The 12,127-nt window shown below is 47.3% G+C and overlaps 1 protein-coding gene across 4 annotated transcripts in view; it reads left to right on the forward strand.

The window, feature by feature from the left end:
- The first annotated feature begins 980 nt into the window (after nt 1-980).
- GLS (glutaminase) overlaps nt 981-12,127 on the forward strand; it is a 154,002-nt gene continuing 142,855 nt past the window's right edge. For 2 of the 4 annotated variants that reach the window (XM_068126600.2, XM_068126601.2), the window contains exons 1-2: nt 981-1,238; nt 5,133-5,226. In XM_068126600.2, the coding sequence (XP_067982701.2) occupies nt 1,054-1,238; nt 5,133-5,226 (279 nt within the window). In that variant the 5' untranslated portion in view covers nt 981-1,053. The remainder of the gene's footprint in view (nt 1,239-5,132; nt 5,227-12,127) is intronic. The other 2 variants (XM_078785844.1, XM_078785843.1) reach the window with 2 other exon arrangements.

A 12,127-nucleotide genomic window follows, 5' to 3' on the forward strand; every position in this document is an offset into this window, starting at 1 on the left:
TGATTTGGTTTGTTGGGGGGTGTCCGGGTATGGGGTGGTTTGGTGTGGTGTGATTTGGTGTGATGGGGGTGTCCGGATATGGTGTGATTTGGTGTGGTGGGGGTGTGGTGTGGTTTGGTATGGTGTTTTGGTTTGGTGTGGTGGGGGTGTCTGGGTATGGTGTAGTGGGGGTGTGATGTGGTTTGGTGTGATGGGGTGTCCGGGTATGGTGTAGTTTGGTGTGGTCGGGGTGTCCGAGTATGGTGTGGTTTGGTGTGGTTTGGTGCGGTTTGGGGTGGTGTGGTTTGGTGCGGTGGGGTGTCCGTGTATGGTGTTATTTGGGGTGGTGGGGTGTGGTGTGGTTTGGTATGGTGTGTTTTGGTATGGTATGATTTGGTGTGGTGGGAGTGTCCGGGTATGGGGTGGTGGGGGTGTGGTGTGGTTTGGTGTGATGGGGTGTCCGGGTATGGTGTAGTTTGGTGTGGTCGGGGTGTCCGGGTATGGTTTGGTGTGGTGTGGTTTGGTGCGGTTTGGTGTGGTGTGGTTTGGTGCGGTGGGGTGTCCGTGTATGGTGTTATTTGGGGTGGTGGGGTGTGGTGTGGTTTGGTATGGTGTGTTTTGGTATTGTGTGATTTGGTGTGGTGGGGATGTCTGGGTATGGTGTGGTTTGGTGGGGGTGTCCGGATATGGTGTGGTTTGGTGTGAGGGGATTGCCTGTCACCTGATGGGTGTTTGACCCATAAGTGGGAGGTAATTAATATGCAGGAGTTGACAGTTTTGATTTTTCCACGATGCGGAGATGAGTTGCGATCTCGGATCCGACGCGGAGATAGTCAAATCGTCCGATCGTCCCCTTCCTCTCGCTTCCACCATTCCACTCACCGCACTCTCCACAGTGTGATCCTCCAACTCACTACTTACTCCTCGAGGGAAATTAATAAATGTCTGGAGCGCGATGATGTGCGAAGCCGTCTTGAAATACACCGCGAACGTGTGACGTAGGCGGTACCGGCGTGAGGAACGTCAGAGCGCCAGTCGCCAGACCGACTGCAGGGCCGTTCGCAGCGGCTCATCATGGTGACGGTCTCGCCGTTCGCCGCCCTCGTCGCCATCTGCGGCCGCAAGGCCGTGCAGCCGTCGCCGCTGCTGCACCGAGTGACGGCTGCTCGCTTACGAGCGTTGCCATGCTCGTTCCGGGATGCGCGGCCTGCGGGAGCCGGCGGGATGTCGATGTCGCAGGGGTGCGCGGCCGGGACCAGGTAACGCGCCATCTCGACGTTCATCAAGTGATTACTGTACCTTCCGCATCATTTACATTCATTTTTATTATTGAACCTGTCAGTGCAGGGGAAGGGTAAGACCTATAGCCATTTAGAACGACCTCTTCGTGTAACAAATGAATGGAACAGACAAGCGCAATGAATGGACGCAATCACATGACTGACACCAGCCAGACCAGGTGTGGCAGTACATTGTCATTGTGGCATTGTGCCCATCGACAGGCTCCTGAATTATTTAGCTGTTTTCAGACAATAAAATCTTTCTTGCAAGTTGAGATTTGAAGATTTCTTTTTTCGGAATGCTCCATTAACAGTCCCTTGGTGAGACAATCCCTTGAGACTGACTGGTGTGTGGTGTGATCCCTTAATGGTGCGAACATTGCAAATATTCTCTTCCAGAAAATACTAAGGACACTAAAAGAGCAATTTGAACATAACATCCCTGCAAAAATAAAACATCATCACCTTATGGGTTGTGGCTGGTTAGGTGGAATCTGTGGACCCTGGTGTAAGTTTTAGGCAACATTCCCATCGTTTTTATTCCCCAGTGGATGAACTGTTCGGCCACGTTTCCTAAATTAAAACTCTTGCTTAAGCTCAAGATGCCAGCTCCAGGACCCGTCAAGTGCCACACGATTCAAGTGGGGCGAAGATACGATTCAAGTTGGGCGAAGATACGTCATATTCAGTTGCACAACTCGTGAGTGTCCGCCCTCACACGACATGTTTACCTTTTTCAGTTGAGCAAGACCCAGGAAAAGCACAAGGATTTCAGATCGAGCATGGGGATTCGGACCCCGAGCTGGAATCGCTTGCTTTGGATGGGAGCAAGTAAGGCTCGTGGCTAAAAAAAACAACCATCGAAATTCCAACTTTATTTTTAATATCTTGAAATTTTAATATTCCCCAAAAACATCACCATTCTTCAAACTGTCAGGTTCCATTATGGTTATATTGTCAGGATTCCTCACTGTTGTTATACAAATATACTCTTGCAAACAACCGGGCGACCCTTTTAGACTTGTCAGAATGTGCACGCTTTGGCTTCAATGGAGCTTGCCAAATGACGGTTTTGGGAATGTCACGGTTCTCAATTTGGTTACAGATGTGGACTGTAACTCGTGCGTGCCTGCCGGTAATTTACTCGCACAAGGAGAGGCGATTGATCCCAAAAAGCACCGGCTTAAGATATATGACATACTAGCTGAAAGCACCCGGCATTGCCCGGGTTCTTTTTGAATGAATTTAATACTATAATTCAGCTTTTACTCGCGGCCGTAGAAGATTGACTGATAATTCAGCTCAGCTTTTAATTGCGAAATGGGCCCAGCCCGGCCGAGGTGGTCTCGACCGGCCCCGCCATCTAGCCTATAACATTTCCGGGGTCTGTCCCGACATTTTAAGTTCTTTTTGAATGAATTTACTACGATAATTCAGCTTTTACTTGCGGCCGTAGAAGATTGACTACCATAATTCAGCTCAGCTTTTAATTGCGAAATGGGCCCAGCCCGGCCGAGGCGGCCTCGACCAGCCTCGCCATCTAGCCTATAACATTTCCGGGGTCTGTCCCCACATTTTAAGTTCTTTTTGAATGAATTTACTACGATAATTCAGCTTTTACTTGCGGCCGTAGAAGATTGACTACCATAATTCAGCTCAGCTTTTAATTGCGAAATGGGCCCAGCCCGGCCGAGGCGGCCTCGACCGGCCTCGCCATCTAGCCTATAACATTTCCGGGGTCTGTCCCGACATTTTAAGTTCTTTTTGAATGAATTTACTACGATAATTCAGCTTTTACTTGCGGCCGTAGAAGATTGACTACTATAATTCAGCTCAGCTTTTAATTGCGAAATGGGCCCAGCCCGGCCGAGGCCACCTCGACCGGCCTCGCCATCTAGCCTATAACATTTCCGGGGTCTGTCCCGACATTTTAAGTTCTTTTTGAATGAATTTACTACGATAATTCAGCTTTTACTTGCGGCCGTAGAAGATTGACTACCATAATTCAGCTAAGCTTTTAATTGCGAAATGGGCCCAGCCCGGCCGAGGCGGCCTCGACCGGCCTCGCCACCCAACCTATGACCTTCCCGGGGCCCGTCCCGACATTTTTTGTTTCAGAGGTTTCCTCCTATCTTTCACTGTTCAGGAGATTAGAGCGTGCAGACAAACAAACAAACAAACAAGAAGACGTCATGCGTAGCACGATACTTACAAAATCCCCTCCCCCCCAAAAAAAGTTATTGATACAGCAAATTGTCCATTTCATGAAGATTAAAATTTACAATCTTGATCAAAGCTCGGGTCAACAGGATGAAAAGTGACGATTTTTCAGATGAAAAATGATGATTTTAGAAGTTTGACCTTGAGTTGACCTTTGACGTTTTGACCTCATAAATAGTTGGTTTCCAAATTCAGTGAGGCAATATACAAATGCTGTTCTATCGTCAAGTCAATCGGATGAAAATTGACGGTTTTTCAGATGAAAAGTGATGATTTTGGAAGTTTGACCTTGAGTTGACTTTTGACCTCAAAAGTAGTTGGTTTTTCTATTTATTGACACAATGTGCAAATGTTGTTCAATTTCCAAGTCAATCGGATGTATATGTATATGTACTTGTGTGTGTATATGTATATATATATATATATATATATATATATATGTACTCGTATATATACACACACGACTATATGTGTGTGTGTGTATTATATATATTGACATGGATGAAAAATTACACGCGCAGACCAGGAATCGAACCCAGGTCCTCTGGTGAACTGTACCAGTGCTCTGCCATCTGGGTGACCCTGACCGAGCATGCAATGTTCCCACACATAGAATTCCCACTCTCTTTCCGTCAATGCTTCCGGGGCACTCGCTGCCAACCATATGAGCCTGATCACGAGAGGATCTTTCTCCATTGGGGGGACAAATCCATTTCGCTATTATAAACACCACTGAAGGCGTACCAGCACAATTATATAAATTAACAGGATTATAAATTAATTAATTGACATCTGTGAGAAAATTACACGCCCAGTCCAGGAATTGGTGCCCATATATATCGTGACTCCTGAGGAAAGGCAATGGATGCACATATGACATACCACGTGTTGTTGATTGAAACGTCAAGACAAATAAAATTTTATTTATTCGATGCAAAAAATCCTAATGCTCCTGCAATTGCAAATCTTTACTTCATATGTGTGTGTGTGTGTGTGTGTGTGTGTGTGTGTGTGTGTGTGTGTGTGTGTGTGTGTGTGTGTGTGTGTGTGTGTGTGTGTGTTTGTGTGTGTGTGTGTGTGTGTGTTACCTGAACGCATCACGAGTTTGCTGCAAACTTCCAGTTTGGTGGAAGGTTGTAACCACGAAGGTCCGCTGTTCAGTCGTAAGTTGAACCATCTTTTCAATGACCCAGACTGTCTCTAAACCCATATACTGTAGGCCCATCTTAAATACCCATCTTAAATAAAGGACGACGCAACCGACGATTACCAGACCAGCTTAACAATTTTACATAATCAACTCTTGGCAATCGACAAGTAATGCATCCATTTAAAACTGTCTTGCTCCGATTAGCCAAACTTGTAAAAATGCGATTTGAACTTGTCATTTTCAATGAACATGTACTCGGTCATGCGTGACAGCAATGATGCATGAAAGGCATCGATGGAAAGCTGAGGCTCTCCTCATAATTGGTAAACCACATGTAAATTGTCAAACGAAATAACCTTTGCATATTAACCCCTTGAATTCGGATTACCTTTTTTTTTGATACGCACTCTATATACTGTATATATATAATAATATATATATATATATTTTTTTTTTAATGCGAGCACGAGCTACATGCAAAAATGCCACCATTCTATTTCCAGGCAGACATCATCTTCTGACATGAGGCTTGAAGATCTACTGTTTGATACTATTGCTGAAGGACAAAGTACGATCCCCGTTGTAAAATTTATCAATGTAAGTGAAGCTATTGGATTTTTTTCTCACTGTGAATGGTAATATGTGTTGTTTTGGCTAAAATAAATACAACCAGCAGTTATGTTTATCATTTCCAATTCTCTCTCGTGCACTTTCTTTGGGAGGGAGTGGAGTGGGGATTTATTAATGTTTTCCAGCAGTCTTTGCGTGGGTTATCACGCGCGTTATAATCACTGGGAATTCTGGAGGGAGATTTCACCCGGTTAAGCCAGAGAGAGTGACATGGGTGGAGCAAGCTTTTTCGGGGGCTATGCCTCCGCAAGTTGCACAATTGGGTTGACGCAATTTATAATGCCTTAAGAGCTGCCAAGAGGTTGCTTCTCCATGGCCTGATTGTCCTTCCACTTTTTCCATCGAATTAAAATTGGATTACCGCTCACTTTGATGGGATTACCAAAAAAAAAAAGAAAAAAGGAAAGACAACTGGTCAAAGTAATTACATTTCAGTGGACTTTATTAAATATCCCATGTGGTGGTTTTGCAATCAGTTTGAGCCTTGCACGATTGTGATGGGAGGTTCTTAAAAATACAACTTACCAAGTAAGCTCTTGAGAGTTAGAATGTTGTGTGCAAAATGATTGTGGTTTTACCAAACTATCTCAGATTTGAATCTTGTGTGTGTGTGTGTGTGTGTGTGTGTGTGTGTGTGTGTGTGTGTGTGTGTGTGTGTGTGTGTGTGTGTGTGTGTGTGTGTGTGTGTGTGTGTGTGTGTGTGTGTGTGTGTGTACAGACTTGGCATTTAATATGGAATATATATTTTTTTCTTGACTTGGGTTTACTTTCGTAACTCAGTATATCAATCTGGTGAGTTTCTTTTACACTTTGGTGATTTATTTGTTAAAAGAACCATGTCACTGATTGTCTGTCGCAGCAAGAAGTCAACAACAGGATTATATCACAGGTGACGTGGGAAAATGTACGGACAGGTGCATTTGATGATTGGCTTCACATTCGGATATACAAGGGTTGCTGCGTTCTGTATTAGTGGAAAACAACTGCTGCACGTATCCAAAAGTTATTGCCGCTTCCTCTGGAGATGGTCCGTCAACTCGACAATGCTGTTTGTCATGGAGTGGTGGCTTTACGAAATTACGGCATGAAACAGCGTGCTATTGCTCGGCAGTATGGCATCACTCAAGGTCAGGTGTCAAAGATCCTGAAACGAAATGCTCAGAGGGGTGTCCCTACTCCAATACCGAGGCCAGGACGTCCCCGCAGAACCATAAGGAGGGACGATCGCCATCTGCACCGGTTAGTCCGCAATGGCCGTACCAAGTCAGCTAATCGGCTTAGGGCTGAGTGGCAGCAACTGACAAATGTGCCTGTATCCAGAAGGCTAGTCAACCAATGACTGGTTCAAGCAGGCTATCGTGCCAGGCGTCCCCTGAGAAAGCCACGCCTGACCAGACAACACCGCCAGCGCCAATTGCAGTGGGCCAGAGAGCACCGTCAATGGCAGCCAGGACACTGGAATCACGTGATCTTCAGTGACGAGTCTAGATTTCTGGTCTATCGTCAAGATGGCCGCGTCCGAGTGCGCAGACAAGTGCATGAAGCCTACAACAAAGATTGTATAGTGCCAAGAGTCCAAGCTGGAGGTGGTGGGGTGACCGTTTGGGCTGCTTTTCATGCAGGGGGCAAAACTGACCTGGTTGTTCTGAATGGAAACCTGAAGCAGTTCAAGTACAGGGCCATTCTGGAAGAAACATTGCTTCCATTTGCTCGTGCAGCCTTTCGAGGAAACCTTGTCTTCCAAGATGACAATGCACGGCCTCATCATGCTCGCATGATCCAACACTTTCTTGCTGACCGTAGTATAGAGCATATGGAGTGGCCTGCCATGTCCCCAGATATGAATCCGATAGAGAACTTGTGGGCAGAATTAATGCGTCAAATCGACCACCTGGACCAGCAGCCGACCTCTGTGCGTGAATTGCAGCAGGCTGTTGTCACTGCATGGCAAGCGATTCCTGTCCAAACCTTGGCAAATCTCGAGAACAGCATGCCTCAATGTGTACGTGCTCTCCTGAATGCTCGTGGGGGTTACACGAAGTACTGAACTGTAATTTTACTGTCCGTAATCCCAGTCGTAATTTAACTTTTGTTTTTGTTAAAAATTTTTTGGCTAATGTGCAAAATAAAGAGATACTTCTGGAAAACGTACAGAAGTTTAACACAGTACTGTCCATGAATTGAGTTCAATATCAGTTTACATCACTTTCAAGGATCAATTTATTTGTTTCGAAATGTCAAATGTGGTTTTTGTTTCTTTTAAAGGTCACATTAACAAAATCTATAATAATTTCAACATAATTCCAATGAACTTTTGGTTCTAAGACATCTTGAAAAGTAAGTTCACCCCCACAAAAAAAATATTCCATATTAAATGCCAAGTCTGTATATATATATATATATATATATATATATATATATATATATATATATATATATATATATATATATGTGTGTATATATATATTGTTGTGGATTTGAGAATTGTTGTGTTTTTTTTGTATTGTTGTAAGTGTAATGAATTGTTGTAAATATCACCCTCCGTGTGTAAAGGTCAAAGGTCGTCCTCCTAGTTACTCCATATACATACACGTAGCCAATCATATACCCTTTTAAATAGTTATCTCCTTATTCTATGTAGTTGAAGGCTCTGTTCCCACTAGTTGACACTGCATTGCATCAAATTGAAATAAGGTAGAATCCCCTTTCAATTGCCCCAGAACCTCCATTGCCAACTGCATTGCCAACCGCATTACCAACTACATTTGACTCCATTACGCACGTGGTCAGCCCGGCGAAGAAGGGCGTTGCCCGCCCATCGTCATCAGAAGGTGGAGCCAGGAAAGCCCTTGCCGACCAACCAAGGATGAGTGGGTATGGCTCAAGAGGGCGGGGTTATAAAACCCATTGCATCAGCCCCCACCGGGAGAAGTGCGTAAGAGTCCAGTTGAGGAGAAGCAGAGAGAGGGATTTGAGGGAGGTGCGCTGGACCAGAGGCAGATTCTGCGGAATAAGAAAAGAGCGTCGGAGACGCAGGAGGCTGAGGACACGTGAGACAGCTGCCGGTGTGAAACCAAATACGTGGAGCTGCCGGCTCCTCGCTGCCAGCCCGAAGCGGAGCTGTGTTTGCCGGGTTTTCGCCTCGACCCCAAAGCGCGGATCGGAGCGCGTGCTTGGAGTTGGACCTCGACGCCTACCATCTGCCTGGACCCTCTGCCATCCCAAACCATTCCTGCCATTCCATCCTTTTGTGTACGTGAGTTTGTTTTGTGTGTCTTGTCCCTGGGTATAAGTAAGTCTGTATAAGCTAGAAATTGCTTTGTGTCCTTCTGGTCCTTCCATCCTTCTGTAAATTAATTTCTTATTCTTCCTCCTTCCTTGGTTCCTTTGATTTGTGTAAATATTAGTAATAAATTCTATTTGTTCTGCCTACCTTGCCTTTCTTTCCTTTACATCCATTTCGCTTTAGTGTCTTTTCCATCATTGAAAACCTGTGGCACGATTTGGCCAACGTTTAAGAATCGGGTCGGTTCTTGTCAATAGTTCGTGCCGCGGTTGCTAAACCGCTCGGGCAATTAACATCTGTACGCGGTCGCGAACGGGGTTGCGCTCCTGCCTCTCCGGAGGGAGCTGTGCAGCGTCAGGACTCACGTCGGTCAGTCACAAACAACGGGATTAATCCCCCCTTCTTAAGGGGAAGTAGGCCGACGTAGAGATCCGCAACATTTGGTGTCAGGAGCGAGATTCGGACCTGAAGCGCGCTTAGCGCGCTCAAATTACGAGTGGCCCACAATTTTATTTTAACATCTTAAATTTAAAATCGTGCCATGGATGGTCAAGGTGATCGGATGCCGGTTGGGGAGTTAGAGGGGGTAGAATCGACCCAGGACCCCAGGGAAATGTATATGGGGGAGAGGGAGGAGAGAAATGAGGATGTGGTTGAGGGGGTATCAGGTGCACAAAATGGCGGCGCTTCGCACGTGGTCGCTGCAGCCGAGCCCGAGATGCCGGAGTACATGAGAGTATTTATGATGCAAATAATGGCCAAATTAGACACCCAAAAAGAAGAGACGAGGGCTCAGGGGCAGCCTCTTTCACGAGCCTCGATCTTGTATACAAAAAAAACAAAAAAAAAAAAAAAAAAATTGGGGGCAATGAGGGATGAAGCGAGGAGTACCAGTGAGCAATTGGGGGCAATGAGGGACGAAGCAAGGGGTACCAGTGAACGGCTAGACAATAAATTTGAGGGTTTAGACTAAATTTGGGGGATTGGAAAGCCAAATCGGGGGGCTCAAAGGTAAATTGGGGGGCCAACTAGAGGACATGGGTAATCAAATTTGGGAAATGAATGAGGGGTTAACGGGGTTGGAAAATAGAATGGCTGCCCAGGAGAACCAGATGGAGGGGGTGAAGAATGGGTTAGGGGGGTTAGAAAACACAATGGAAGGCAAATTGCGGGAAATAGGGAAGCAATCCGCCCGGGAAATTAAGCAGATGGGAGATCAGATAGAGGAGGTGAAAATCGGGTTAGAAACTAAATTGGATGCCCAGAGGAATGATTTGGAACAGATGAGGGCAGCATCTACCAAAGAGATGGGAGAAATTGGGGAGGAGATCAGACGAGGTGTGAGCGAGGAGTTCGCGGGGGTACGCGAGGAGGTAAAGCGAGGTGAGGAGCGTATGGAGAAAGAGGTGAGGAATAATACGGCTAGGTTACAGGGGGGCATAGAGGACCTGACACGGGGAATAGAACAGCTGATGGTGGGACAAAAGGAATTAGTGGAGCAGGTGGAAAAGAACACTGCAATAATCGGGGGGTTAAAGGCGACGCAGAAGGAGATAAAGAACGAACTCATAGCGACAAAGAGGGAATGTCGGATGGTACATGAGGGGTTGACAAAGAGGTTGGACGAGGTAACGGAGGCAATGGAGGCGAAAGAACGGGAGGTGAGGACGCATATAGAGACGACTAAGGTGGCCTTAGAGGAAGAAATTGAGGGGGCGCACCGGGAAATGAAAGAGGTGAAGAAAAAGTTAGAGGCTGTGGAGGAGGGGGTGAGTGAAATTAAGAAGAGACGGAGGGAAACTAAGAGGGAGATAAAGGAGGAAGTAATGGAATATGTACAAGGTCTGTGCTCAAATCATGATGATGTGCTCACTTACCAAATAAAGAGTTTGCAGGTGGCGGAAGAGGAGCGATGAAGAGGTGCCGAGGTGAGTGGCGATATACTCGGAAATGTATATGGTGTGAGGGGAGATTCAGTCGGCTTGGGTGTTGGTTTAGACCCGGGTGTTCGTGAGAGGCTGCTGGTAAAGTGTGCGACAGGTACAGAGTGTGAAGGAGGAGGTGTGCGAGGATGTCCGACTATGGGGTGTGTGAGGAAAAAGTGCGCGCCGAGGAGTGAGTGTGCTGTCGAGAGCGAGTTGGTCGTGGCGCGTGTGCGGGGGGGCACATGGAAGCACGGGATGGGGAGTGTTACAGGGGATGTCACGGAAGAATGCACACCTGTGGTGAGTGTTACGGAGGGTGTAACGGGAGAGTGTGCGCAAGAGGATGCGTGAAAAGGTGTGTAACAGAGGAGTGCATGATTACAGAGTACGCTGTCAAGAGTAAGGGTGAATGCACGACCGAGTGTGGTGGTGAAAGTAGTGAGAGTGACACGGAGCACGAGTTGGTTGTGGCAGGTGAGAGAGAATGTATACCTGGAATGGAAGGATGCACACCTGGAATGGTCGAGCGTGTGTGGGAATGCACGCTTGAGTTGGTAGTGGAGCACGTGATTGGGTGTGCGGAGGAGAGCACACCCGTGGTTGTCACAGAGGATGTGACCGAGGAGTGGGCGCGAAGAGGTGTGTTGGTGAGGTGTGCTAAGGTGTGCGGTGGTCAGGTGTGTGACAAAGTCTGTGAGCGGAATGAGTGTACCTGGGTGTTGTATAGGAGAAGGTGCAATGACGGAGAGCACGGAGACCGCTGGATGTGTGAGCAAGGAACGGAACGCGGGGTGTGAGCATGCAAGTGGAGCATCGACGTTAAACGGGATAGCGGTTAGAACGACTTGTAGCCGAAGCGAGCCCTCGGTTCGTGCCGGGCGTTGTGCGCAGCGGGAACCAGCGGGGATCGTAACCACGGCGGTTTCGAAGGAACCACCGTACGCGATCCACGCGGGCCTCGCTTGGATCCACGCGAGCGAGGTTCGGGCCTCGCTCCGAACGGCCACGTCCGTGCTCCGTTAAGCGGAACGGGCGGCCCGGTAGGAAGGGTCGGCATGGCGACCCCTTGTGGTTGAGGCGTTCCGGCAGGGCGAGATCGGGCCGTCGGACGGTTCCCTGCCGAGATGGTGCGTGGAATCTCGGCCCGGGTAAGCCCCCTTCCCTGCACCGAATGCCGGACGAATCCAACCGCCGGCAACAAACCACCCGCATTCATTGCTCGGCTTTGCGAAGCCGAGCTTTGGAAATGAATTGGCGCACCGAGAGGCTCAAGTGAGTAGACGTGTGAGGGTGGTAGCAGTAGCAAATTGGAAAAGCAAAATTTGATTGGCAACTGATTGGTAGAATGATTGGCAGTGATTGGAAAATTTTTGATTGCTTGGAATTTGATGAGCGAAAGTAATAGTGAGACATGCCCGATGTGGTGGGATGGCAACTTTGCCATCTCTCACTCCAAGGGGGCACATGAGCAATAGCTATGGGGTTTATGGCAGTGTAAACTAGCCCGGGAGGGTTAGGATAAAATGATAGGGATCTAGAGAAGAGGACCATAGGTAACGGTAGCGTTAAGTAGCGACCTTGGACAGGTAGTGGGGACATAGAGAGGGTAGTTGGATTATAATGACGAGGGAGCGCAATAATGTAAGGGGCGACGGGG

Source organism: Myxine glutinosa, chromosome 10, assembly GCF_964187855.1.
Source record: "Myxine glutinosa chromosome 10, kmMyxGlut1.1, whole genome shotgun sequence".
NCBI lineage: Eukaryota > Metazoa > Chordata > Myxini > Myxiniformes > Myxinidae > Myxine > Myxine glutinosa.